This window comes from Colletotrichum paranaense (assembly GCF_030867605.1).
Source record: "Colletotrichum paranaense strain IMI 384185 chromosome Unknown Scaffold_7.1, whole genome shotgun sequence".
Taxonomy (NCBI): domain Eukaryota; kingdom Fungi; phylum Ascomycota; class Sordariomycetes; order Glomerellales; family Glomerellaceae; genus Colletotrichum; species Colletotrichum paranaense.
Genome location: NW_026848965.1, coordinates 2,853,776 through 2,880,854, shown reverse-complemented (window position 1 = coordinate 2,880,854; position 27,079 = coordinate 2,853,776). Strand labels below are relative to the sequence as shown.

Genomic DNA, 27,079 nt, shown 5'->3' with positions numbered 1-27,079 from the left:
TCTTCACCATAATTATAATCCCCAGCAACAATGTCTCGTGCCTCACTTGGCAAGCGGACGAGGTCCGTCCAGGATCAAGGTAGGCCCTATCACCCCTATAAGCCAAACGCACTTTCTCACATACAGCCCAGATTTGGTCGACCTTCCTGCCAAGCGTACCAGACGGCAAACCCGAGCTGCTTCAGAGAACGACGAAAACGCGGATCCCGAAGTAACTGCCACCACGCCAAATGTCGACAACGATCCCGACGACACCTACGTTGAGCCGGCTGCGAAGAAGCTCCGACGTTCCCCTTCCCAAAACTTCTTGAAGTCGATCCCAATCACGCCTCAGACCCCAAGACACCGTGATGTCTTCGCGAACTCTCCCTCGACCCCTCGCCAGGTTGTCAAGTCTGCCGGCAAGCTTTTCCAGAGGCTGACGCCCCAATCTCCCCTGACTCCCGGCTCTCTCCAAACCATCTACCATTCTGCCCGGCAGCTCTTTGCTCGGGGTGCCGACCCAGGCGAGCTTGTCGGACGCGAGAAAGAACGAGAGCAACTGACGGAATTCGTTCAACGCTGCTCCTCCACAACCCCCAATGGATGTCTCTATGTCAGCGGCCCCCCTGGAACCGGGAAAAGCGCAATGGTTAAGGAGATTACGGATAAGTCCACAGAATCGACCGCTGTGCGTCAAGCATATGTCAATTGCATGAGTGTTAAGTCATCAAAGGACCTCTACAATACCTTGTTAGAGCTTCTTGGACACGAAAGCGATCTGCCGGAAGCATTGGCCATGGAGGAATTGCAAAATATTTTTGTGACGAAGAAGAAGGGCTCACCTGTCTACTTGCTCGTCTTGGATGAAATCGACCACATCCTGACGATGGGTTTGGAAAGCCTGTACCGATTGTTTGAATGGTCTCTGCAGCAGCCTTCGCGACTGGTGCTTATTGGAATTGCGAACGCCCTCGACCTCACCGACCGCTTTCTGCCGCGTCTGAAATCCAAGAACCTCAAGCCGGATCTTCTTCCCTTCCACCCATATTCAGCCGCGCAAATCAAGAGTATCATCAGCACCCGTCTGATGACGTTGTTGCCGGCCGACAGCAGCGACAAGACGCTTCCCTTTTTCCATCCTGCGGCGATTGAGCTTTGCTCGCGCAAGGTTTCGAGTCAGACTGGGGATTTGCGCAAGGCTTTCGAAATCTGCCGAAGAGCACTGGACGTGGTTGAGTCAGAGACCAGACGGCAACACGAGAACGAAGCAAGAGAAAAGGTTCTGCAGATGACACCGTCCCGGAAGCCTCTCGGCGAAAATGCGAATATGGCCGGCTCCAGCGGGTCCTCGAGGAGCGTCTCACACGTCGCTGCAACATCCCTTAAGGCGCTGACAGCCGAGAGTGCACCCCGTGTGCTCCTCAAGCATTTGAACCAAGTTACGCAGGCGGCCTTCAGCAACGGAACCAATCAGAGGCTGAAAGCACTCAACCTTCAACAGAAGGCGGCGCTCTGCTCATTGGTGGCCCTCGAGAAACGCAACCGAGCGCTGAGGATGACCACTGGCCCGTCTACCCCCACCAAGTCACAAACGATGGCACCCACAGTCAAAACTCTGTACGAGACGTATTCTATCCTTTGTACTAGAGACTCAGTTTTGCACCCGCTGTCAAGCTCAGAGTTTCGAGAGGTCATCGGAAGTTTGGAGACACTGGGTTTGGTCAACCCTGTTGATGGAAAGACAGGTGGACTTGTGATGACACAGACACCCAGCAAGAGAGGCCGCAAGGCGGCGCTTCCCACCGGAGAGGACAAGCGAGTGGCCAGCTGCGTTGGCGAGAAGGAAATGGAGAACATTGCCGAGGGTGTCGGAGCGGGTATTTTGTCGAGCATTCTCAGCGGCGAAGCATTGGATTGATCATTACAGCATAGCATAAAAGTGTAGAAGTACTTGGGTTCATTGTGCATTTTGCATGGCATCGGAGTCCGGAAAGGCATAGCACGTGGCGTTTTTGGGGATTTGTTGCGGGTCGATGGACACGGTCGGCAGGGCAATGGATGTCAAAAGAATAGGTTGTCTGGATATTGATCGAAACGTCACTGGAGAGTTTGGGGAAATAAGGGACTGAGGATCATGAGGCTGAGCACAGGGCATCAACATGGTATATGCTCGAACAGAGAGCATCGATGGGGTGCGAAAGAAATAGAGAGACGAGACATTAATAGCATGATACCAGACGGTTAAAACGAAACAAGGCTTGTCGAAGCAAGCAAATATTCCCCGAGTCGCTTACTATGTATGTCCGGCGCACGCCCAAATGTGAAGTGAGTGACGATGAGGCGAAACGAGGATGAGGAGCTGCGGCCGAAGGGTCAGACGGAAGGCCGTGCTCCCAGTGCACAGCGCTCCACTGATGTTGACCAAAGGTGCCGGCGTTTATTTGCCTATGAGGGCTATGTTGCTGCTGACAAGTCGACCCTGAACTGTTTCTTTCCCGCCAGCCAAGAAAGGTTCCACGTCGGAGTCCCAGATCGGGCGGAGATCCGCAGCCTTCAAAGAAACGGTGTAACCGCCAAGAAAGGTGAATTCTGCCTGGGTCTACGACTTGACTATAGCGGAGGAGGCCCTGATCCCACTCAACGCAGCAGTACCTCAAGGCTTATATTGGGCTGTTGGTCTTGGCCTGCGTCTATTTTGCCGATGTCAATATCGACGAGGGTACCTAGGTCCCAGGGGGAAGGTCGAGAAGCACAGAGGATGGTGCCGGCCGAATCACAGTTTGTGGTCTTTTACTTCTCAGTCTGAGGTAAGCTAGCGGGTTTCTGTGTTGTTTCCTCTCCCCTCTCCTCTTTGAGACTATGCTTGAGGTTCGAGGAAGTGGGAAGAGGAGGCATAGTCTGTCTCGAAGGCGTATCTGTATACAGCAATTTTTGGCAAAACGGGGGGTGGGATTGGGTGAATGGGGGATCAAAGGTATGGGATGTTATCCGTACGTCTTGCCTTACAGTTCCGCTATTTTTACATTTCTTGTTCCTGAATCTTGAGTGGACTGGGACGACATGCTTCACGTATACCATCCGTATACTTGTCTATTAAACACTACACGGCCTCTGGCCGAATGGAACTAAGCCATTGGTTGACTGATTGGTCGGGGTCTCGTGTAATAAGGCAGACAGAGGCAGGCAGACATTGGTTGTCAATCCCTCAGTGTGTTCGAAGGAAAGGGTCTCCCGTCGGCTGTCGGCATCCTAAAAGCAATGAGTTATGACGGATACCACCCTTCGGGCAGCCTACAGGTTGGATCTGCTAGAGGTGTGTGTGTTGTGGGCGGACAGTGTGGTCGCCGACTCGCAGAAACGGGCAAGCGATGCTGCAAGAGGGCCAACAAGATTGGATCACCTCAGGCACGGGAGACAGGGTTCGGATAAGGCGCCAGCCCAGACATAGCAGGAGCAACAACAACAACAAGGGCACAGGGCATATCGAGAGATTTCGAATCGTCGAATGGCAAGACTCGGGACGGAGACGGAGGCGGGGGGGAAAGGCGTCTCGGGCGGCGCCAGCTAGAGTGGCGTGTCTTGGAGGTTGTCTCTGCTGCTCTCTCTCTCTTTCTGCCTCTTTCCTTTCATGATTACCTGCCCCCCTCCCCCCCGGCTCCCAATCATTATCGTCTCGGAAGTTGGAACGAGGCACGGGCAGATAGCTGATTGAAGATGAAATGTTCGGCCAAGCCGCGTGTTGTATGCGACTCTGGTGTCCCAGAACTCCCCACATTCCCGTGCCTCGACTTTTGGGGCCGCGTTGGCAAGTGCGTGTTTCCGACGGGAGTCTCGATTGCTGAATCCTTAGTCAGGCAGTAGCTTCCCAGTGATGAGGCGAGCGGCAACACGTTACACGGTACTGGGCAGCTACGAACACCAAGCACGTTCAAGGGCATAATTGGTATTTTGTAAATCACCCCGTACCTTACCTAGTAGGTATGTAGACATGGAGGGTGTGAACGACAAGGAGTGAAGAGGGCACTTTCCAATCTGAGCTGAGCTGAGCAGCAGACGGGAAGCGAAGAGGGAACTTAGAAAGGAAGGGACTTTCTGGCCAGGGCACTGAGCGGACATGGGCAAGAGCGCCGGGGGATGTACTCCCGTACCTCCGTACCGCCGTACCGTGAGATGCCGCAGCCCGCAGCATCCTGACTCTCTCTCTCTCGTCTCCATCCGCTTCCATTCCCTACCAACCCTGGTTAAGAAGTTGAGGCTGCTTCCCTGGCCTGTTCATTCACCGAATGGAGATCAAGACAGCCCACAGTCCAATCCAGCCAGTTCTTTTCCTGCTGCTGCCCAAAACGAGTGGTCCTCCCAGACCATCCCCACCCCGTCCTTTCCTTGCCGCCCTTCCGCTTTATAGGATCGGGGTGTCACTTGTTCGGGTGTTAATGTCGGCCGATGGATCCTGTCTCTTTCTCTCTTTTCCAGACAAAGTACCTACTTCCGATACTTCGCACTCCGTTCCAATAGTTCAGTACGAATCTGATACTTACGGATACTCTCTCTCTCTAAAAGTCAACAGGACAGGCTGCCTCCAACACCAAAAGTCCGTCCGTCCACTTATTCTTCCCCTCCCCTTCGCCTACTAGTTTGGCCGGCGTCTCTCCCGATTGCTCGTCGCAGCCTACCGCAGTACCACAGTACTACTGTCCATCCAGCGTCTGGCTGTTTGGGAAATCAAAGTCCGCGTCCGCGCAATCTACATCCGGCGTACCATCTGTACAGTAATACACACTACGTGGCCCCGACCCCGTCGCCCCAAGTTTCTCCTGCCTCAGGTTGTTTTTCTCCTGAACCCCCGGCACCCACGGGCAATCTGAGACTGTGAACCCTCGAGATTTCCAGAAAAAGCGAAGCTTTCTTGGCAAGGCTCCCTCTTCGCTCTTGGCATATGCAACCAAGAACATCCGCTGCCAGCATCTCTCAGATCCCAGCTTGCCTGCTAGCTATTCCATCATCAAATCAATTCCCCCTCCCAACCAGCCCGCCAGCCCGCCACGCCCACGCCCGCCTAAACCACCCCCAAGGCCCATACTCCGTACTCCGTACTCCCTACGCAGTCCTCCCTACACTGAGGTGCTCCAGACGACCAGAGCACAGGTCCCTTGACCGTCCCGACACACCGAGACCTCGTGGAGTCGGTCCTGAACCCGCCCGCCCGACCTACCGTTTTCCCGTCCTCGAGCCAAGACAAACCCACTGGGACGTCCAACAATACCGTCGAGTCTCGACTAACCCCCCCGCCAAAAGCTGTAAGCCACCAAGGCGTCGCTGTGCGAATCCCCTCATTGCATGTCGACGTCGAGGCTGCAACTCAAGTCGCCTTTGCTGCGCCCCCTTCCCCATCTCCACCCCGAGCCTGAACCTAAGCCTGAGCCTGAGCCTTTCCACCCTCTCCGCTCAGCCAACTCCTCCACCGTCGCCGACATCACCGTTCTCGTCACCACCCGCCACGACCATCACCACCACCACCGACGACTCCCACAACTTCACGACACCGCCAAAGGCCCGGCCCACAAGTCGTTGCATACATGGGCGCATATTCGCATTCCAACGGCTCCGTCGAAGAAACAACCTCCTCCGCTCGCTCATTCTTCTCTCGTTTCGCTCTACCCAGCCGATCGCGTTCGCGTAACCTCGCCGACTTCCACGTCCGCCCCGACGACCCCCACCGCCAGTACTCGGCTGGCGACCATGTCTATGGCGCTGTAGTCCTGACCGTAGTCAAGCCCATCCGCATAACCCATCTTACTGTTGCCCTGCATGGCTACGTTCGCGTGCACAAGGGGCCAGCCGTCAGCGAGCCCCCCGTCGCGAAACCCGCCTTGTCCGGACGCTCCTCGGCGCAGTACCATGGCAACGGCTATGCATCGCTCTTTCAGGACGAGCAGGTGCTCAGTGGTGAGGGCAGGTTGGAGGCCGGAAAATACGAATTCAAGTTTGATTTAGTGTTCCCCGAAAAGGGCTTACCTAGTAGCATTGATGTACGTCCGGATTCCGCGACTGACACGACAAGGCATACTTGCTAACGCGCGTGCGTTTAGTTTGAACGAGGCACGATTTCCTACATGATAACAGCAACTCTGACGCGTCCGACCTCGATATCTCCGACATCGTCCTGCGATCGAAAAATCCAGTTGGTTGAGCAAATAGACATTGGATCCCTCGCGCCGCCGCGCCCTCGAACCATCTATCTCGAACCCATCTCCAAGAAATCAAGACGAAAGCGGACCGCTGGCAATGAAAAGAATCCGGCCACAGTGGAAACTACGGAGCAAGGTTCAGATGTCGATCAACACGATGCCGAGCGTGCGGTAGAGTCACCAGCGCCAACAGAAGATCACCCTCACGATCCGCTCGAATACCCCCGAAGCCCAACGCATACGGATATACAGAGCGAAGTCAGTGGTGACAGTACCGTCAGCTCAAGCACGGGCATCAGTCTAGCAAGAGCTGAGCCTCAGCTGGCCAGTAGCTCGCTGACAAACTCCAAAATGCAAGCTGTCGACGAAAAGACGATCACGGCAACGATTGAGATGCTGAAGGGCGGCGCATTGCCAGGTGACACAGTGTCAGTTAAGGTCTCGGTGCAGCATATCAAACGGATAAAGAGCATGCATGGTGTTATTGTCACCATGTACCGGCAAGGCAGGGTTGACACGGCACCGCCAGCCTCTATGTTTGCAGACATTATGTCGAAAGAAGAGACCCGCAAGCTGGCGAAAGAAGACTACTACCCGCGGTCACGGACCGGTTTGGGCGGCTTGTCACTAACCTCGACTTCGTCACTGAGCGTCTTCCGAAAGGACCTATCTCAGTCCGTTGCCCCGCTCATTATCGATCCGGTTACATTGGAAACGACGGTGACAGCATCGCTCAAGGTGCCCGAAGATGTCTTCCCGACCATCAAAGGCGTGCCCGGGGATATGGTCAGCTTCAAGTACCAAGTGGAGGTCCTGGTTGATTTGGGTGGCAGGCTCGCGAGCCAACTCCAAGGTGGAGGCCAGTCTAGGGTGGCTCAGTTCGCACCCGGGTCAGGGGCCAACGATGGCAACAACGCGGCGCTCAACTCGTGGGGAGGAAATGTGTTAGATACGGATCGGTTACGACGCGAAAAAGGGGTCATCTCTGTCGTTTTTGAGGTTATTCTAGGTTCTACGGATAGCTCAAGGTTGCGTGGGCGGAGTAATACGTTGCGGACATACCAAATGCGAGAAGGGTCGCTCAGCAGGGAAGAGGTTTCTAGCCCCTGGCCGACCGACGACATACACGCAGACGACGGTGAGAGCTACTGGCCGCAGCCTCCTGAGATGCCAGCTCCTCTCAGCCGGCAGCCCACCATCACGATACACCCCACGAGTCCTCCCGAGGAGATGCAAGCACCAGCTTACGTACCTCCCCCACAAGTTCCGGACGAGGGGAGGATGACGGAGAAAGAGCGGGCACGTCGTCAAGAGGAGAGACTTTTACCGAGTCGACCGCCCCAGATGTCAGAAGCAGGCCCGTCAGGGGCATCAGCACCGGAGCCGAATATTTACGACGCCGAGGATGAGCCCCAGCCCGTACCGCAATCGCATCATCGTGGAGCAAATGGAGTGGAGGAAGAGCCATCCGCGCCAACGCTGGATGACATTTCTACACACCAAGAAGCGCGGACAGAAGACAAACAGGAGCTCGAACGGCAACGGCTGTTGGTCGAAGCCAGCGCGCCACCGGAATTCCCAGACGACTACGATGCAGGCCCGAGTGCATCGGCGTCAGCACCGCCAGCAGACGTCGCCGAGCCGTCGGCGCCGGTATTAGCGGATGAAGACGACTACGGCCAGCAGTACAGTTACAGCACAGAAGCAAGCACTGGACAATCCAGCCACCAACACCACGCAGCAGGCTCAGAACAGCTGCCGAGGTATGAGCGATGATGATACAATGGGAGGGGGGACTGGGGTTGGAGCACGAGGCATGAAAGAACAATGGGTGAATAGTGTATAATAAGTGTGGTTGTTGTGAGCATTTGCGAAGTGCGTCATCTACAAAGTAACTATAGAGACACGAACGTGTGAAACGAAATTTTGAGAGCGAAAAATACAGCAAGCAATATGACATATATTTCAAATTTCGTTGCGGGGACCATTGTGCACCAGAGGAACATCTACATCTTTCTAGATACGTAATGGTACATATTGAAAAATGACGGACCAAGTCTTGGCGAACGTAGCTTGTCCAGCCCCAGCCGCATGGCATATGCAGATTTGGCGCGCGGCGAGCCGATTTGACATGCGATGCACTCGGCAGCCACCCATCTTGGCACGAAGTTGTTTGCATAGATTATCAGATTTGGTCCCGAGTGTTTGGCACCACCACAGCACCACAGCCTGGGCGGCTGCTTCCACCCCAACCTCTTGGCTGCGAACCGTCTCAAGTTTGTTCAAGTTCCTTTCAAGTCGTAGTTGCGAACTCGACGGGAATGATTGGGTCCCGGGTTGGGTGTGGTGGACGGAGTGAAGGGGATGACCAGAGAGCACCGACGGACCTAGGGATTCCGGGTTCGTGGGGGGGAAGAATGAACTAGACGGTCTGGTAAGTAGCTAGGTAAGGTAAGTAATGGTAAGGTACAATAGCCCCCCCCCCCCTTTTTGCTGCCTACGCCTGTTTTGCTTGTTGGAAACTGCTACATGGAACACGGGAAGGGGGAACGGGGGAACGGGTGATCCACCGCTGCGACGAAGAAAAAGTGCTTGTCGAAGGCTTGATTTTGGCGATCAGACGCTGCTGCCCTTGTCTTGTCCTCTTCCTCTCTTTTTTTTTCTTCCTGTTCTTGTTACAGGTTGTCGTTCCGCCGCGTTCCCGTCATTGGCGGATTTTCCGGCATTCCCTTTCTTTTTCGAAGTTTCTGGGCAAAAGGAAAATGTCACGCTGAAGGTTGAGGGTTGGGCGGGTATTGACCATTTCGGCCCCCCGAGGCCGGCGCGAGCAGATTTCTGGAGATCAAACATGTCGACTGTTGTTACTGCTGCTCTTACCTTGCGCTAGGCAATCGAACCAAACCATCTGCTTAGAGATTTGTGATCTAAATATGGTTTACGTAGGCATCCAGATATGGTTTGACGTCTGGTATGACGCTATTGACAAGTAGGCTAATTATCCAAGGCCAAACCCGACGAGAGAAAAAGAAAAAAAAAAAACTGCCAGAAAGTCGAGTTGTAGTCGGCGGCAGGCCGCATGAGAGCGTTTCCAAAGGGAACCAAGACCAGCCAAGGAGCGGGAATGGGGCGTGGCACTGGAGAGAGTTTGAGACGCCAACACGTCGAGACAGCCGTCGCCGCAAAGCTTGGCGGTTCGAACGGTAGGAACGGTACGGTACCGTTCCTTCGAAGGGGGCCGCGCCCGGGCGGCTGGACCCCTTTGCTTGGCATTAATTGTCAGATCGTTTCTGTCGTTGGTACTCCGTACCTGGTCGAATACCTACGCATGGTAAGGTAGGTAGTACTGGAGCCCAAGGTTCTACTGGCATCGTTCCTGATAGGCGGGGCTGTGGCAGCCAAAAGCGTGTGAACCTAGGTAGAGATCACTTAGCCCAAAGGTAAGATCTGGCAGCTCATGTGATTGATTGATTGGTGTGCGTCTGTGATACCCGTTCGTGAGTGTTAGAGATCTGGGAGGTTTAGTTCCGGCCAATCAGAAGAGAAATGGCGGATGCTCGGCATGGTTCTCTACCGCAGTACGATGGGATTACTGAATGCTTCGGTGGCTGAGTCTCGTGCGTGGTGTCCATTCTGCTGTGCGGCATACGACAGGTACGAACGCAGCAGACGCAGCGGCAAGAAAAGAGGCTTAGCTGCAGTGCGTTGTTCTCTCTTCGTTCTGTTGGGTCTGCTGCGCAAGTGTGGGAATTGAAGGGCACCCAAATCGCGCCAATGTTTGCTGGTGGGGTTCGTTCGGCACGTTCATGCGGGTACCGGATCCATCTGGCATCTCGATGCCTTTGACCAAAGTGGAGGTTTCTTAGGAGGTTCCCTATCAAATGTGAAGAGAACCTCAAACAGTGACACCTGACGTTTTGGATCTGGGGTGTCATCATGGTGCTTCTGGCTCGCCAGCTTGCAGTGCTTGTGTGGGTATTGTTCATGTTGGGCTGTCTTATTATGTATTCGAGTATAACTACCGGTAGTCTACAGTAGTAAGAAGAAGTGTCTCTCCGGTCCGCGTGAGAAGGTCAGGTCAGCCGGGACGAGCGACGTAGACAATACGCTGGAAATGTCTCGCTAAGGGAGGTGGCCTCAGTCGCATGACTACATTTCGTGTGCGACCGACCTTGGAAGTTACAAGACTCCCCTTTCCCAGGCAGTCGTCACCTCTTCCCTTTCCTCCCATGCGACGCAAGCGCCCACGGAGATGCATATCGCAGGTGGGAGCAGCGAAAGTCAAGCGCGAAGACGAGCCCAGCTCCGTCCTAGCCACTTTGGCGGCAGCTAACCACCTAACGACCTACCTAGACTCACTCTGGCTCGAACCAAGGGTGCCTCATTCGTGTTAGTACGCAAGGAACGCGAACCTCGGAATCCGAATATCGTTGAGGGTGAATCGAATCTGTCATCATGGCGTTCAATGCTGCGGCATATACCGAGTGACGGTCCATCTATGCACCGCGCCCATGGCGAAAAGCTATGGATGGAAATTGGGACGGAGCGCTTTTAGGTGGGTAAGGTTGTAAGGCGCGGTAAGGTAAGGTAATCGCCCACGAGCTGCTCCCTCCAACGGAATGTGGTCATGGGAACAAACTCGGCGTTCAAAGACTTGTAGCATCATCAATGGCGAAAAAAAAAAAAAAAAGAGACAGAAAGAGGCGGGAGAGAGGACGCATCACCATGCCGCCACCAGGGACACGCATCCGGCCAATCAGGCGGTATCCACCTTTCCCCAAGTTGTGGCTGGGGCGCTGGCGGTGTCGGCTGTGGCCCTGCTGCGCTGCGCTCTGGGTCAGGTCTGCAAGGAACAGTCATCACCTTCAGCCATGCCGGGTCTAAACCGAGTTTTTAGGTACTGTGGAAGAGTGCTATGCAAGCACTGCAAAGTTCCCATTATTGGACACGGGGGCCCCGTAGCCTAGTGGTTAGTTGGGTTCGGGATTACTCGCGGGTACCTCAATCTATCGCGCTCATCGGGCCTTGGCCGATTGTATTTCGTGGCTCCCCGCCCCGCCTGAAAACGTGTCCGTGGTGGTAAGTCGGGGTTCCTTCGCTCATTCGGTCCCAGTGGAGTGCTACCTACTTTACGGCATGCGCAGCTGTCTCGGGGGGGCACTGTCTTGGGATTGGGGAAGAAAAAAAAAAGCTTCGATTCCTCGGCCCCGCAGCTCATCGCTCTCTCCGAATGACCTCAGCACAGCAAAAAGAAACTGTGTAGGCCCCTAGGTAGACTACACCACGCAGGGCACTTCACTCTGCATACTGGCTGGCAGTGGCAGCTGGGTAAGGGTACCAAAGTACCCATCCGACGGCGGAATACCTATAGGCTACACTACACTACCTACGTGCCTATACGTGCCTATGGGAACTAAAATGCTTAGACTGAAAAGTACTGGGCTGATGCGTCGTACCTACCTTACACCTCCACTGTGACTGAGGTGGGACGGGGGGTGGAGAGGAGGGGGAGCCACCAAGCAGCATCGCCCAGCCCGTCACTTTCGATGCAGAGCAGGGATGTCCTCGAACCTGTCACTGGGCCACTTCTCTCTTTCACTGCCTTATTACCGTGCCTTACTCCATACAGCCCTTTTTATCGACACACGTTTCCGCTCTTCTTCTACCGCTGCCGTCTCGGAATTCTTTCATCTCACACACTCACTCTTATCCACCAGTTCGCCTCTCTCTGTCTTTCCCATCAGATCCTCCCCATCATTCGGCTCTCTGAATAGCTTCATTGTTTCACCTACATTTAAAGCAATCAACAACAAGTACACACGTACACAAGATGGCCAGCAACGACTACTACAACCAGGGTGGCAACTACAACAACCAAAACTATGGCCCTCCTCAAGGCGGTTACCCTCAGCACCCCCAAGCTGTAAGCACTCACCCTCATCTTGTCCTCCCCCATTCCTCACGCCCAGACAATTCTTCTCCGTTGGCGCATTCCAATGCCTCAGCTTGATTACATGCGCCGGGCCTCTCTCTACCTTACTCACAATCATGAATTTGACATGCGAACTACAATCACTAACATCCTTAGGCCTACGGTCCCCCTCAAGGAGGCTACCAGCAGCAGCAGGGCGGCTACTACCCCCAAGGCGGCCCGCCGCCCATGCAGTATCAGCAACAGCCTCCCATGCAGGCGCCCCGGCAGAAGAAGCAGGGCGGCGGAAACTGCTTGACGGCCTGTCTCGCCGCCCTGTGCTGTTGCTGCGTCATTGACGAGACGTGCGAATGCTGCGCAGAATGGTGAGTTTTCTCGCTGTCCTCATCTCAATCCATTATCATATACAGTGACTAACGATATCCCAGTTGCGAGTGCTGCTTCGACGTTTGCTAAATGAATTGAGAAAAACTCTCTTTCACTCACCCACTTTAGCTCATCTCAACAAAATGAGAGCTAGAGCGAGAGATGATTTTTTTTCTTCTCTTTCAATTCACTTGCGGGATTCAGCAAAAAACCTGACATCCTCGGTGTGTCAAAAGTACGGTCTGTGGTTTCCGTTCAAAGAAAGTGGGGAACCCGACGGAATCACGGCGAATACCTAACGTCGAAGAAAAAACTGTAATTGGCTCCCAACAAATTTCCCAAACGACGACGACAGGCAAGAGGAAGGAAAATTGATGGAAATCGACGGCTCTATTTCACGCCGCCTCTTGCACGGCTCAATCGGCCTCGACTGGCGCAAAGCAAACTCGCAAAAGAACACGAAACCTGAGACGACGAAATGAAGTTGGGATGGTTATAGGGACGAATCGATTGGAGGAAAGTGGAAAACTTTGGGAGGGACGGGGTTCACGATGGGTTCAGCGACCTCGTTGATTACTTTTTCCCCACGGGCGTTCATGGCGCTGTTCTCTCCATCTACCTATCAAATCTGGATGAATTATTTGTCGGTGGGCGCATTTTTTATGCGCCGTAATGACTTCCCTTCATTAGTCGTCTTTATTTCTTTTTTTTGTGGCAAATCAACATGTATACCTCACTAATATGAGTATTGAAACTTGTGGTCAACGTGACGTGAGATGAAGACATATGGACTAAAGCACCAACGTTCAGTCGCCATTATCGTCCATGGGCTTGTGTGCACATATCATATATCCACATTGACTGAGCGTTGAACGGTTATGGCGAAATCACAGAATGCTGCAAGCTTCTCGTCAATCAAAGTCAGGACAATAACACCGATATTTTTATTCCTCTTAAACGCAGCTAAGCGCCTCACAACTCAAGACTGTTCTTGGTTGGGAGGCCCAGGGCGTGATTCGTCGCTGGCCGTCATGGAGACTTTTTATAACCGCTACCCAAGAATCCATCCCTAGTTGTCCAGCTGGACATAGTTGGCAGGGAAGAGACCCTGCTTGCCACCGTAGGAACCGAACCACCAATCCTCGTCAGGGAACTCGAGGTCCTTGATCGTTGCATTTTCGGGGAACGAAAGTTCTATAGACTAAGAGTCAGCATTGATACATCAAAAGAATAGGGGATGCGCTTTTCTTACCATTATCCTCAGCAGCCTCGTAGTCGAATTGCGCGGTGGCTGTTCGGCCACCAGCGGCAGCTGCCGGTTCCGGCTCCGCTTGAGCCGGTGCGGGAGGAGGGGCGCTTCGTGCCGCCGGCGCCGGTTCAGGCTCATCCTCGACAAGCTCGACGTAGTTGCTGGGGAACAAGCCGCTCTCGCCGCGGGAATTAGTTCCCATCCACCAGTCCTCGTCCACCATCTCGATGTTTGTGACATATTCGCCCTCGCGAAGCTCAAGCTCGTTGTCTTCCGCCTTCTCGTAGTCGTATTGAATCACAGCGCGTTTGCCGCCGGTGTCCGCTTGGCCCGCCGCTACCTGCTCCTGACCAAACGATTGCTCTGCAACAGCTGCGGCAGCGCCACGGCCGGCATCGTTGTCTTCTGGAAGGTCCTCCTCCCTGGGTAGCTCTTGCTGAGTAGGGATAGGGCGGGGAGGTTCCCTCTCCTCGGGTGCCTCCATCTCGACCTGGGGTCCGCGAGATACGGGCTGCGCAACTCTGATGGGAGACTGGGGCTCCTCCTCCTCCTCCTCTTCCTCTTCAGGGGCTGGCCTAGAAGGCAGACCGGGTAGAGCGAACCCACCGGCCGGGGGAGGCCGGGAACCGCTAGGCGGGGGGGGAGGAGACGGTTCATCGTATTCTTGCTGCTGGGGCGGCTGCTGCTGCTGCTGCTGAGGCTGCGATTCGCGGGGAATAGGCGGGGCTCCGCCAGTGAAGCGCTCCTTGAGGGCACCAATGCCGCCACTAGGAGAAGCGGGCGTCTCGACACTTCGCTGGGCATCCTCGCCAGTGTTCTCCTGGCTGATGGAGCCCTTGCCGTACTCGGGCATCTTGACGGGTCCCCAAGACTTGCCAGAGTAGCCGCTCTTCCACTCGCCGGTCGATTGAACGCCAATCGGAGAAGTGACCGGAGGCGAGACAACGTTGGATACGGATCCGCCCTGCTTTCCCTTCTTCTCGGCCCAGAGCTGAGCTGGCGTCTTGCCACCTTGGTCGGCAAATGTGCGGCTTGCGGCACCCACAGGTGGGGGCGCCGGAGCGGAGGGTGCGCCGAATCCAAGACCACCGGGCGCGGGGGCCTTGGTGCCGGTGAAAGCTGCCGCACCGCCAAACTTGTTGGCGACCTTGGGCTTCGGCAGTGACGTCAAGCGTTCTGACTGGTTGAATGCGGCACTTCGCTCGGCCAGCGACTTAGGGCGCTCGTCTTCCTCGGGCTCCTGTGCCGCAGCCTCTGAGGGCTTCTGTGCCTTGGCGCGAATAGCTGCAATGTCGACCTTGCCGATGGGTTCGTACGCACCCTTGACCGGGGCAGGCCTGTCGTCCTGCTGGTTTTTCGCTGCGGCGCGAATCGCAGCAATATCCACCTTTCCAACGGGTTGGTATGCGCCCTTGACGACATCAGGCCTGTCTTGGGAGCCGTTTCCATTGAAGCCGGAGGGTTCTTGCCGTTGCTTCGTGAGCTCTGCCATGTTGACCTTGGTGGGCTTGTACGCAGATTCGACCTTCTCCAGCTGGGACCGAGTCACCTGAGGCGCATCGTCTCCCCAGCCATCCTCGTCGACACCTGCGGGCTTGCGGTTTCGCGCGGCGACGATGGGGTTGACGCCGCTTGATGATGTGGTGGGTGTGAAGACGGGCTTAGAGGCAACCGGAGGTGGGGCAGCGGAAGACGTGGAACCGCCTGCTGAGTACTTGGCACCGGAGGCATCGGCAATCTTGCGCATGACGCTCTCTGGCTCGAGGTCGCTGTCTGAACGAGCGGTGATCTGGACGTGGTAGCCGTGGAGGATCTTGGAAACGGCGGCGGTATGGGTGGTGAAGTAGCCCTTGGTCCTCTCGGGGACACCGCCTCCGCACCAAGCAATTAGGGCGTGCTTGGGGAGGCCAGAGTTGGGATCCTTGACCTTGACAAAAGCGAACTGGATGCGGCCCTCGTTGAAGTCTTCGATGAGCTCCGAGAGCTCGCCATCTACGTGGGAAAGGACACATGTCAGCGCATTGTCTTCCCCCGAGCGAGGTCGGGAGCTCGGGCGAAAGAGCGGGGGAACTTACCACCAGTGCTCTGGACCTTCAGCACACTCTCCTTGTTGCCGCTGTCTTGGAAAGCATTGGCCAAAGGAGCCTGAACTGAGAACAAGGCCCATTGAGCGTATGTTGGGGAGCTCGAGTTTGGGGGCGGGCCGTTGATGACTCCCTGGTAGCTGCTCTTGATCGAGGGTCCGTTGATGGACAGATTGAGTGACGCCATTGCGAGTTTGGGCAGTAAGCTCGACTAGCAGTGGTCGTCGATCGTTGAGTCGTCAGTAGATGAGGGGGATTGGTGAGGGGGGGAAGAGGATGGAAGATGTTTAATCGTAAAGGTCTCCGTCGGAGAGTCGCCTATGTCTGACGGGCAAGAAGCTGACGTAGCAAACCAGCCCTCTCTTCTATTGCAGAAAGTCGTGGACAGCCGAGAGTTGGAGAGGCGCAGCACAGGTGGAACTAGAACTTGGAGGTGAAGCACGGTCCCGCCAGCATCCAATACGCGGACGGTCGGTTACGCAGCTCAGCGTTGTTCAGCGCTGGCCAGGTGTCGAGGCGGGGCAGGCTGGGCAGCTACCTAAAGTGACTGACTGGCAGTAACTAGGAGCCTGGGAGGGGGACGGGGGGAGGGGAGGAACAGGGCGGGCCAGACAAGGCGGCGTACGAAGTAGTACAGGACACACTGTGCTCCGAAGGTGCCTGCCGCTTTCGCTCTCCGCTTCGGGCCTCTGCGCTGCTCTAGTGGGGCAGCTTGGGCATGCCCCCGTGTAGTCCCCGCCGAGTGGGATTCTTCACATATGTAATTATGCCACGTAACTATCGCGACAGATGACGCAACTCGAGACTTTCTCCCCTACAGTCATCAGCCCATGCAGCAAACCCATCTCCTGCCCGCGGAGATCGCTATATCCGATACTTTCGCAGCCACCCCGAAAAATCACGACTTGCCCCTCCAAATAATACCCCTCCACCCGACGTATCGGAAACCCGTGGTTTATCAGCCGTTGGACTTGTCATTCCGCGATTCAACGTCCGACCAAGCCCGTCCTTCCTCTCGAGTGCGTTCCACAAGACTCTACGACTCCACGCGATTCCCTCTTGCGGCCTCTTCTATCCGATTGACCCCGAATAGACCCTTAACGCATCACCTTCAACAACCGACCATCCCAAGAATTCGCGATTCGCCAAAAAAGCACAATGTCGACGATCACGGAGATCACCAGTCTTGCCGACTGGGAGAAGCACATTGCCTCCACCCCGCCTTCCACCCTCCACATCATCTCCTTCCATGCGCCATGGGCCGCCCCATGCGCCCAGATGGCTACCGTCCTCTCGACCCTTGCCTCCGAATATCCCGTCACCAGCCCCCCGCAGACATCATGGGTTTCCATAAACGCCGAAGAGCTCAGCGACATTAGCGAGACATACAACGTCACCGCCGTCCCCTTCCTCGTTCTCCTGCGCAACGGTCAAGTCCTCGAGACCGTCAGCGGTAGCAGCGCTGTCAAGGTCCGCAACGCCATCGAGACACACGCAAAGAAGCCCGCCGGCGCCGCTGCCACGGTAAACGGCAACCAGGGCGTCGAGAATGGTCCCAGCGCGATGCAAGTCGACGAGCCCGTCGACCCGGCCAAGGCCAAGGAGGAGTTGTTCAAGCGCCTGGCGGACCTGGTCAAGGCGGCGCCAGTCATGCTCTTCATGAAGGGCACCCCCAGCTCGCCTCAGTGCGGCTTCTCAAGACAGCTTGTTGCCATCTTGAGAGAGCACTCGGTCAAGTACGGCTTCTTCAACATCTTGGCAGATGATGAGGTACGACAGGGCCTGAAGGAGTATGCCGAGTGGCCGACCTACCCTCAGCTCTGGGTTGATGGTGAGCTGGTTGGTGGTCTTGACATCGTAAGTGGAAAAGTCTCAGCACCGTTGCTGACTCGCAATTACTAACGTTATCCCTTCCCTAGGTCAAGGAAGAACTCTCCAACGACCCCGAATTCTTCGGCCCTTACAGCATCAAGGCCAGTGCTGAGGCCGCTGCGTAATCCGCCTAGTCATCAACAACATCCTGCATATTCACGCCTGCCCGGTCCTCACCGTGTAAGACGTGACGATTCTCGTAGTCTTTACATACCCATTCACATTTGATTTACATCCTCGCCCGGCCACTCGAATTCCAAATCGTATCTGGCTTTTAGATCGGGCGACGATATAGCCCTTGGTGTGATCAAGTCATTCGCCAGTCAGTCAGCCATCGTTTAAAGGTCTTCAAGGTTGTCCCCGATCTGAGAAATATGACTGGGAAGAGACACTTGGGAAACTGATTGAAAGATATCTTTGATTCAAGATGCTGCGATTCCGGGCTCAGGGATTCGGCATGGCCAGAGTAATCATCGTTTGCAAGACACAGGCCCGGCACACAAAAGTTGACGCATTTCAAGGCATGAGAACACGAGATACGGAGGCGATCTCAAACGTAGCGGATACTTTCAGGTACCTTAGTTAGGGCTCGTTCGTCTTACGCTATCGTCAATGACAATGAAATCATTCAAGGTAGACGGCACAACTCTGTGTGATGCACCCCTTGAATACAGCGCTTCATTATTCCTGTGTTGGGACCTTGTTTATTCTTATGTGAGGTTCGATTATCAGAGAGAATGATCAGCGGGGCGCCACTCCTCACCCAGAACATGATACACTACAGACCAGGTCTATTGTGATGACAAGCATCGTCTTACTTCCTAGCCAAACATTGAGGTAGGGCTCAATCACGGTGGTGGTATGGTCGTCAACGTATCAAACTCCCATTGCTCCCATAGATACGCTCAAGAAAGAGCTATTGTAGCATTGCACTCTACCTTATCTTCATTCCCGTGCTGGGCAACGGTATCATATGAGTCCGGGCACCTTGATGGCCGTGGATGATTCATCTCCAGTAGATTTCCGCAGCGGTCCTTCCTCGCCTACCTTGCTTACCTCGAGGTCAGATTGAATACAGGTGAGGAAGCCTTTATACCCTCCCTCAAATCCATTCCTGTCACCAGCCAGGAGGCGCTCGTCTAGGTCGATGGGTCAGGTCAAACTGGCTGGGTGGTGGAGTGGTTAATGGTCAACATCAATTATCTACGCCAACCAGCCTACTCGACGACAGGCTTAGCGCATACGAGTGCCCCAGTTCGAATCCCAGCATGAGCACCAAGAGATGCAGCCCCCAGTTCAACACCGGGGGGGTAAACTCTTTTTGGTTCATGTAGTTTATATACTTTTGATTTATTCCTCCTGAGTGGAAAGGAAAGGTATACAGCGGCGTGCTCACACGAGGGTCAAGCATCAAGCTATAAGCCATGAACGTCTACTTGTGCAATCTTCTCAGAGAAGAGATATTGACGATTCACCCAGAGCACGGTCACCACCAAAATCGTCTGGAGAGCACGCCGTAGAATCTTTATTTCTCCAGCACTGCGTGAATGAAAGGTGAGGTGGCGGTGACATGTTACCCAATCAGACTGCTGACCTGGCCCCTTTCCGTCCCATTAGAGAAATGATTTTGCTTCATCATTGTGCGGTCATCCAGCACCTTGAACATATCTAGTGATGTCTTACACAAGCAACAGAATGAATATATATTCTTCTAAACTAAATGGTTTTGGCATGACCGTGAGCTCAACTCGAGGAGGATCGGACCACACTGGCTGAACTGTACACTTAACTCCTGAAATCGTCAAAAGCTACATCGTTCAAAGTCCAAAATGAGATATCTCGAAACTCGGTCTACTCATTTTGTCTACATGTAACCTCATATCCTTCCTCCCTGATAGTACCATCATTGAAGGTGCGATAAAGATGAGCTCATACAATAGTCAACACCCAAACCCACCCCCCTCGCCCCGTCCCCCATTCCTATAATCGCTGTCCCCTCATCTCCTACATAACAACAACCAAAAGCGCAGTCACAGCACCCAAAACAGCAGCAACATACCCGCCCCCCTGCGTCGTCCTACACCCCGCATTAGGAACCGTAAGCAAAGCAGGAGACGTCGCCACCGCAAAGGACCCGCCACTCGGCGCCGCGAAACCGGCCGCCGTCTCGAGGATCATGGACGTCCAGAGGGACGACGGCAACGTTATGCTGGGTCCGATCTGGACGACGGGCGTGGCGCCGATGCCGACGCCAAGTTGCGGTTGGGGCGTAGGCACGATGGCTGCCGTGGAAGAGACGGACGTGCTGGGTTGCTTGACTCCCGTGTTGCTGCCACTGATACTGCTGCTACCGCTGCCGGAGCCGGAGCCGGAGCCGGACTCACTATCGGATTCGGTGTCGGAGTCTTGGCCTGACCCCTTTCCTGAACCACTGCCGGAACCACCGCTTTCGTCTCCGCTCTTGTCGCCCCCCTTTTCGCTTTCCTTGCCGCCACCAGCTGTGGTACTAGGCACAGGCGTCACTGAAACCCCGCTAGCCGTATCGGTAGGGCCACCGGTAGTCGACGCAGGGACGTCGGATTTGACCGCGCCGCCGTCCGCAGGCAGAGTCCCCTTGTAAGGCAACGCGCCGCTCGAACTGGCGGCAGACGGCGGCGCCGCCGCCGGGTCAGAAGTCTGGGGCTCAGGCTTCGTCACAGCCGTGCCTGTACCGTCGCTCGGCGGGTTCGAAGGCGCCGACGGGGCAGCGATGGGCACGGGAGCCACGGCGGCGGGCTCGGTGACGGGGAGGGCGGGCAGGCCTGTAGGGGTGGCGCTGCTGTTTGATGCTGGGTTCGCGGCGCTCGGGAGGACGGGAGGCGCGCTTGTGGCCGGGGGCGAGGCGGGGATGGTGCTGTTCTTAGGAACTGGGAGAGTTACGATCGGTAGGGAGGGCGTGGTTGGCGCTTCCGGCGTGATGCTGGTGCGGTTTGCTGGGGCTTCTACTGCTGGTTGAGTGGCGGCGGGCGCTTTGCTCTTGGCCGGCTGCTGGATCTGCTGTTAGTGTTTGCTAGACTAGGGGAAAGAAGCCAGGGGAAACTCACCTCGGCGCTCGGAGCTGTTTGATTGTTCGTGGGCGCGAGGGTCGGGAACTTCGAGGGTGTATCGGGCAACGTGGAGTAGATAGGGGTAGGAGTGACCTCGGCGTTCGCGGGCGCCGTCTGGTTCTTGGTGACGGAGAGACTTGGGAATGCCGGGCCCGAGTCCGGGATTGTGGAATATATCGGCGTGGGCGTGACTTCAGCGCCACGTCCTGGGACTCCAGTCTGGTTCTTAGTCGCTGATAATGTCGGGAACGACGCGGGCGCGGAGGGGGCGGACTGGATGGTCGAATATATCGGCGTTGGTGTCTGGTTCTTCTCGGCGATGCTCGTGAGCGGTTTGGAAGAGTTGCGAGGTACGGCTTCCTCGTTGGGGGTCGCGGGCTGCTTCTTGGATTTGCCGGTTCTCTGTCGAGAAGGAGAGGCTCCAGGCGCAGTGCCGTTCGAGATAGTATTCCTGGACTCCTCAGGCTGGACGAGAGCGGGCTCCGTGGGGGCAGCCTCCGCTTCAGCGACGCCGGCGGGGATAGCCTCAGCGGGCAACGCGCCAGAGTACACAACCTTGGGGGGCCCAGCAGCCGCGGTGAGGATCTCCACCTGCGCCGGGTCCGCCCCGAGAATCGTCTGGACGACGGGCTGCTGCGTGAGCTGGGTGATCTTGAACGGTTCGGAGACGACGACGTCCTGAGTAGAATCCGTAATGACGATGACGAAGCTCTCAAAGGCTGTGATGGAGGCGCTTGGGTTCCAGTTCAGACGGCCGACGTTGTCGACTTGCACTGCATGCCATTTTTGGTTAACAGATCAAGATTCCACTTGATGTTCGAACTGGCTTGGAGAAATTCACCTGCAATCTTCTCCGCAATGACTGACAAGTCCGTCTTGCCACTGGGAACCAGGTCAATGTTGATGGGGGCCTGCAAGCCCGCCGTCTGCCACTCAACCTCAAATTGCTGGTTCGGCATCAACACATCCCCGGCTCTCGGCTTCGAGATCTGCGCATTGCATACAGACACAGCAACCGCACCAACCCAAAGCCTCAATGACGTGGTAAACCGCATCTTATTTCCTTGTTTCCTCAAGATGTTTTGTGTCGAGTATAAGAATCGTACCGAGTTCCACCCAAGATAAGCAACCACGTATTGAGAATCGTAATTTTTTTTTTTTTTTTTGATTAGAGAGAAAAAAGTCGGCCAACTTGGGCTCGGGTATCGAAAAAAGTCGAAGGGGCGGGCGTGTGTAAAACGAACGGAATGCTTGAAGTGAAGCTGACCTGCAGGATAGGTTTGAAAAAAAAGAAGGGCGTTCAAAGAAAAAGTGAACAACAGTTAGCAGACAGAATCGAAGAAACGCAACTCGAAAACAGCGCAACAAGAAGTGAATGGAGAAACGAAGATCAAGTGTAAGAAGCAGAAGAGAAGGGGAAGCAAAAGAGAAGGGGAAGCAAAAGAAGGGGGAGCCACTTCAAGATCCTCACCTCCCGGGAAGAGTTTTGATGGGATAGATCTTTCTCTCTCTCGCAGCGGCGCGTGTAAGTCCAATAACTCCTTGGACAGGGGGCCTCGTGGACAAACCGCACCATTTCCCCAGAACGTCATCCTAAGCTTAAGGAGAAAAAGACTGGGCAGGGGGTTTTCGACCATGGTCCACGTCTCATCGGCCGAGACTCGGTACGACGACGGGGGAGAGGGCGGGACCACAAAGTTGAAAACCCCCTGGTCCCATTCGATGAAGTGGACTTTGGCCAAGAACTACAATGGCTGCCCAGATGGCACAAGAAACATTTGCGAGAGCGACACTCAGCCACTTGGTAAGGACCTCGGCGGTAAAAGCGTGGTGGAAGGAGGGGCGGCGATGGCGGGACGGAGGGAGAGGATCTCGTAAGTGGCCAAGGGTGGTTTCGCGATCCTGGGCTTTGCTTCATCTTTCTGCCGATTTCCAGCTGGGCATCTCTCTTTTTGTTTTTCCACTAGTCGCTTGCTAGAGTGTGGCGCATTACGCAGAGATTAAAGCGTAGACCCCGTAGTTCGACAATCAACACAATGTAAATCAAGCTCGTCGATTTTCTTCATAGCTCCTGAGAAAGCTTTCGTCTTAACGATGGACAGTTAAGCTCGTGTGAAGGAAGGGGAAGGGTACAGGGGGCAAGCCCAGCAAAACTTCAGACAACACCTCCCTACTATGCCCCATATCGAGCCAGTAAACCCAAGCCATGGGCAGCAAAGCACCTCGTTGCGTGTTTTTCGTCCAATCTCCCATTAGTGATGAGCAGCCGGGAAAAAACAAGGGCCAATTCATTCGAACCTTCGAGGGAAGAGGGAGGTTGAAAAAGTCGGGATGACATGGGAAGGGGGGGGGGGGGCTTCGTGTAAAGCCTGCGGCTGAGACGTCTGTACCTAGCGTCGATCAAACCTAAAACCTCCCGCCCGGTACGACGCGGAGACGGTGGGGCCGTGTTAGCGGCCTTGCCTTCTCTCCCCGCTTACTCCCTAACAGGAGCGCACTGGTCACGGCCCCTGTCAACGTAATCCGGGCTCGCTGTGGGATGAACCGCCATGTATCACCATTCTTTCTCCGTGTTTGACGCTGTTCAGCCTGTGGATTCCAAGAGCAAAAGGCATGAGGTCTTGGTCATTGGCCCTTCACCTACAATACCGGTACACGGTCAAGGGTTTGGTCACACCATTGAGCCCAACCAATTATCTCCTACCTTGGGATGATAGCGCCCTGTTGTTTCCGCAAGCATAGATCCCAGCTCCTTAAGGATACTCTCAAAGCCTTCAGCAATGTGTATTCATTCTCGTCATTCAGCCCATCACTCAATGCAGGGTTGCAGTGATCTTGGTAGTGGCAATGCTCGTTGAAGTAAATTTCTACTTCGGTATTGTAGATCTTGAACCATGTGGATATCCAACGCCGCTGGGGTTTTTCGGGTGGAAAAATCATACAATTCATTACGTGACGAAGTCAATAGAGCTCGCGATTTACTTAATATTTACCCAATGCTCTCTCCTGCGGCCTGTTCACTACACGCCTCACATGTAACACCTTACGGCACTGGGCTCACACTTAGTAACCCTTGACCACACATCATCGTAGCAAGTGCGGATAGAGCATGAAGCCTGAACTAGACTGAATTCATTCCATTCTTTAACCATCCGTGTGGATTGTAATACCATACATGCCTTAGGCCCTGTCGTCTCCAATTCAAAAACAAAACTAAAAAGTGGTCCCAACCAGCCTGACTGAGCCACCTTGCCGCATTAAACATACACTGCCCTCATTTCGAGTCACCAGTCTCTCACTAATACTTGGTATCCCAATCGAAATGCGGGTCGATAGGCCCCTAAGCCCCGCCCTCAGACTGGTTCCCAGGTGTGTTGGTGTTCGACACACCGTGGAAGGCATCGCCAAACGCAGAGTCCTCCATCTCCATGTTCATATCCAGACCATCGCCCATAGACCCGCCGTAGCCAGCCATGGCGTCACCGGCCGAGTCCAGGTCACCCAGTGAGCTGAAGCCGCCGGGCGTCTGAGTATCTGCTGGCGTTCCGGCAGCAGACGGGGGCTTGGCAGCAGGCTTGGCAGCGTCGCCCTCAGTTGCAGTGGCGGTGGTGGCGGCGGCTCCGGCGGAGGGGTCGGGCGTTGCGCCTCCCTTAGGCACGACGACCCATTCACCGCTGCCGGTTCCTTGATCAGGCGCGGTGGCAGAGGCATCTTTGGAGGACTCTGTGTTGCCCATTGTGACATCCTCACCCGTGGCAGCAGGAGGGCCAGTGGAAGTCTGCGCCTCGGTCTCCTCCTGAATAGTAGGAGGGACCGGTGCGGGCGACTGCACATTTGCGTTGGCTGGCGTACCTGCGTTTGAGTTCAACGCGGACATGTGTGTTTGCGGTGTAGGGAAGTTGTTGAGAGGAGTCGAGTTGGCAGAGAACCCAGTGTGCATCTCGTCGAGTAGTCCTGCTGCCGTGCCTCCCATATCAATATCCGAATCGCCTACCATCACGCCACTGTGGTTAGAACCAGCCTGAGACGGCCGCCGTGATCCCGAGACATTCGCATCTACACCAGCTGCCGGGGCGGGAGGTGAGCTCGCCGGCGGCGGGACTGGTGAAGGCTCCTTAACAGGTTCAGGGGCGGGTTCCTGGAAACCGCCATCTTGTATGCGGTGCACATTGTGGAGGACCTCAATGTGCCGGCCCAGGTTGGCCTCGACCTGAGCCACAATCTCGTCCACCTTCTTGTTGTGCTTCTGTGACCACGGGCCGGAGTTATCATCCGCATCGGCAGAGTAACCCTCCAGACGCCACGGCTCCGGTCCACGCTCCTGAACGGACTTTTTCACATCCTTCTCCGCATCAACGAATACCGAGCTCGCCTTGAGGCTTGCCAGGTTCTTTGCATGCTCCGCCTTCATCTTCTCCATCTCAGCCTTGGTGGCATCGAGGTGCTCCTGGACCCGTTTTCTGAACTCATCAGCCAGGCCAGGCTCTAGCCGTCCAATGTAAGGCTTCTGGGGCGGCTCAGTGAGTGCGTTTGCGCTCTGCGCTGAGAAGATGCCATCAGTCAAAGGTGCCAGCTCTCCCTTGAGGCCTAGTCCGAGATCAGGGGGCGCAATCTGACTGAGGCCGTAGGGCGAAGACACAATCTCCTCCATCCACTCATGGTTTTGTTGGTACCGTGCGAAGGAAATGTCTCTAGGGGTGAGATGGTCAAAGAGATCCTTCTCGAGTTCTTCGTCGTCATGGAGAGCCTCGGCGTGAGCCAAGGCTTGTTGTTGCTGCTGGGCTTGCGCCTGAGCCTGTGCTTGTTGGCGGCCACGACGTCCCTGGGGACCCGCCGGGGGATAGGCCATCTGCTGCGGTACGCGCCGCGACTGCGCCGGCGGGTTGTACATCTGAGGCCGTCCGCCATTACGCGGGAACTGGATCGAGGGCCAGCTCGCGCGATCCGAAAGCATGAAGTCCTTTCGTGCAATCTGACCACACTTCTGAAGGTGATTGCGAGTCCCCATGATGTGCTGAGTCTCTTGTGACACGGGGATCAGGTTGACAGGGACGCGGTCGGAGGGGTCGGAAGGGCCGTAGTGAACGATCCAGAGACTGATGTCTGGCTGGGGCGCGTTCATTACTCCGGTCTGCGAGGGTACGAGGCGGAATCTGCGACGAGCGTGCATGGCGACCTGTTCGCCAGGAATGAATGCCGACTTGACGAAGTGGATTTCGAGAGACTGATGATAAAGTCAGATTGTTCCTTCAATAACGCGACAGGATGCCTACCAATCCATTTCCAACGTCCTGTCTATGGTACTGCTCGGGTCCACAGATCATGCCGTCGCTAGCGAAGTTGGTTCCGAGCCTCTTGAGAGGTTGCCATGTAAGATAGACCTGGCCGTCGCGGGGTCGATCGAGGTAGGTCCAGAAGAAGGGAGCTTTGTCTTTCGCGACTTGGGGCGCCGCCATTAACCACTTCGTTACTTGGTTCAGGTCGACGCGTGCCTGGTCGGCATAGTGGTTGGCGGAGATGAGATGAGCATGGCTCAGCTAGAAGATGGTTAGCGATGAGTTGATATTTTTTTTCGATACCAAATATAATGCTGGCAGCGGTGACCTACCAGCTCCTGATCGATACCGTCACTTGGGTCTTGCGCCATGGTGGATCGCGACGTGGGATTTACGATGCGATGGGGTTGGGGCGGATGCTGATGCACAGCTTTTGTCGCGCAGAACAAGCGATTGTCTCCTCAGGCCGTAATTATCTGTGAGGAGGGCAATCGACAAAGACGTGGGAAGGATTGAGATGGCGCGACAATTGGGGAAGCTACTGTTGGTTGATGGATTGATTGACTTGCAGCTTGGTTCGCGGTCCCCAAATTTGTCGCGACGAGGCTGCGGCACCACGAGTGACCCTTGTAGACAGTTGGCCAATCATAGAGGTACCGGTTAGGGTCCGTGCATGTGGGTACAATTCCTCGGGTACCGTGAATCCAGCCTCCGAACACACTGTGCCAGCAGCTCCATGTTCGCTGTTAGTCCCGACCTTGAGCCGGTTCTTCGCCGGTAAAGGAGGGGTCAAGTTTTCGTCAGATTCCTTTCGCATCGCAAGATCTTTCTAGAAGAAAAGTTATGTGGAAGGATGTGGAGTGGAGTCAAGGTACAACACGTTGCCACACATGCTTACTTATGAGACTTGCATCATGACACACTGTGTGAATGTGTGTGTTTTAACTTTTTTCTAGATAGTCGTCCGCCTATGGTCATAGCTAAGACAAGCTTCTGCTCAACAGCTTCACCTCATGAAATTCGGCATGGCGCATGTTGGAAGGGTTC

At 55.2% G+C, this 27,079-nt stretch overlaps 9 protein-coding genes across 9 annotated transcripts; 6 read left to right on the top strand and 3 right to left on the bottom strand.

Moving 5' to 3' along the window:
- Positions 1-30: 30 nt before the first annotated feature.
- CPAR01_09820 (cell division control protein) lies at positions 31-1,900 on the top strand (the record flags this gene model as incomplete). Its single annotated transcript, XM_060494084.1, has 2 exons — positions 31-79; positions 132-1,900. 2 exons carry the CDS (start codon positions 31-33, stop codon positions 1,898-1,900), a joined length of 1,818 nt encoding a protein of 605 aa, XP_060348214.1.
- A 3,658-nt stretch (positions 1,901-5,558) lies between these two features.
- CPAR01_09819 (arrestin) lies at positions 5,559-7,946 on the top strand (the record flags this gene model as incomplete). The annotated part of the gene is made up of 2 exons (XM_060494083.1): positions 5,559-6,011; positions 6,072-7,946. The coding sequence occupies 2 exons, from the start codon at positions 5,559-5,561 to the stop codon at positions 7,944-7,946; spliced, it is 2,328 nt and encodes a 775-aa protein (XP_060348213.1).
- Positions 7,947-11,997: 4,051 nt separating this feature from the next.
- CPAR01_09818 (uncharacterized protein) lies at positions 11,998-12,555 on the top strand (the record flags this gene model as incomplete). Its single annotated transcript, XM_060494082.1, has 3 exons — positions 11,998-12,090; positions 12,256-12,464; positions 12,528-12,555. The coding sequence occupies 3 exons, from the start codon at positions 11,998-12,000 to the stop codon at positions 12,553-12,555; spliced, it is 330 nt and encodes a 109-aa protein (XP_060348212.1).
- Positions 12,556-13,016: 461 nt separating this feature from the next.
- On the top strand, positions 13,017-13,205 carry CPAR01_09817 (uncharacterized protein; the record flags this gene model as incomplete). The annotated part of the gene is made up of 1 exon (XM_060494081.1): positions 13,017-13,205. The coding sequence occupies one exon, from the start codon at positions 13,017-13,019 to the stop codon at positions 13,203-13,205; it is 189 nt and encodes a 62-aa protein (XP_060348211.1).
- Positions 13,206-13,534: 329 nt separating this feature from the next.
- CPAR01_09816 (SH3 domain-containing protein) lies at positions 13,535-15,985 on the bottom strand (the record flags this gene model as incomplete). Its single annotated transcript, XM_060494080.1, has 3 exons — positions 13,535-13,659; positions 13,718-15,706; positions 15,790-15,985. The coding sequence occupies 3 exons, from the start codon at positions 15,983-15,985 to the stop codon at positions 13,535-13,537; spliced, it is 2,310 nt and encodes a 769-aa protein (XP_060348210.1).
- A 971-nt stretch (positions 15,986-16,956) lies between these two features.
- On the top strand, positions 16,957-17,795 carry CPAR01_09815 (glutaredoxin; the record flags this gene model as incomplete). The annotated part of the gene is made up of 2 exons (XM_060494079.1): positions 16,957-17,655; positions 17,718-17,795. The coding sequence occupies 2 exons, from the start codon at positions 16,957-16,959 to the stop codon at positions 17,793-17,795; spliced, it is 777 nt and encodes a 258-aa protein (XP_060348209.1).
- A 1,879-nt stretch (positions 17,796-19,674) lies between these two features.
- On the bottom strand, positions 19,675-21,811 carry CPAR01_09814 (uncharacterized protein; the record flags this gene model as incomplete). Its single annotated transcript, XM_060494078.1, has 3 exons — positions 19,675-20,703; positions 20,754-21,529; positions 21,598-21,811. The coding sequence occupies 3 exons, from the start codon at positions 21,809-21,811 to the stop codon at positions 19,675-19,677; spliced, it is 2,019 nt and encodes a 672-aa protein (XP_060348208.1).
- A 580-nt stretch (positions 21,812-22,391) lies between these two features.
- CPAR01_09813 (uncharacterized protein) lies at positions 22,392-22,760 on the top strand (the record flags this gene model as incomplete). The annotated part of the gene is made up of 2 exons (XM_060494077.1): positions 22,392-22,630; positions 22,724-22,760. 2 exons carry the CDS (start codon positions 22,392-22,394, stop codon positions 22,758-22,760), a joined length of 276 nt encoding a protein of 91 aa, XP_060348207.1.
- A 1,336-nt stretch (positions 22,761-24,096) lies between these two features.
- Positions 24,097-26,403, bottom strand: CPAR01_09812 (uncharacterized protein; the record flags this gene model as incomplete). Its single annotated transcript, XM_060494076.1, has 3 exons — positions 24,097-25,980; positions 26,030-26,293; positions 26,365-26,403. The coding sequence occupies 3 exons, from the start codon at positions 26,401-26,403 to the stop codon at positions 24,097-24,099; spliced, it is 2,187 nt and encodes a 728-aa protein (XP_060348206.1).
- Between the last annotated feature and the right edge of the window lie 676 nt (positions 26,404-27,079).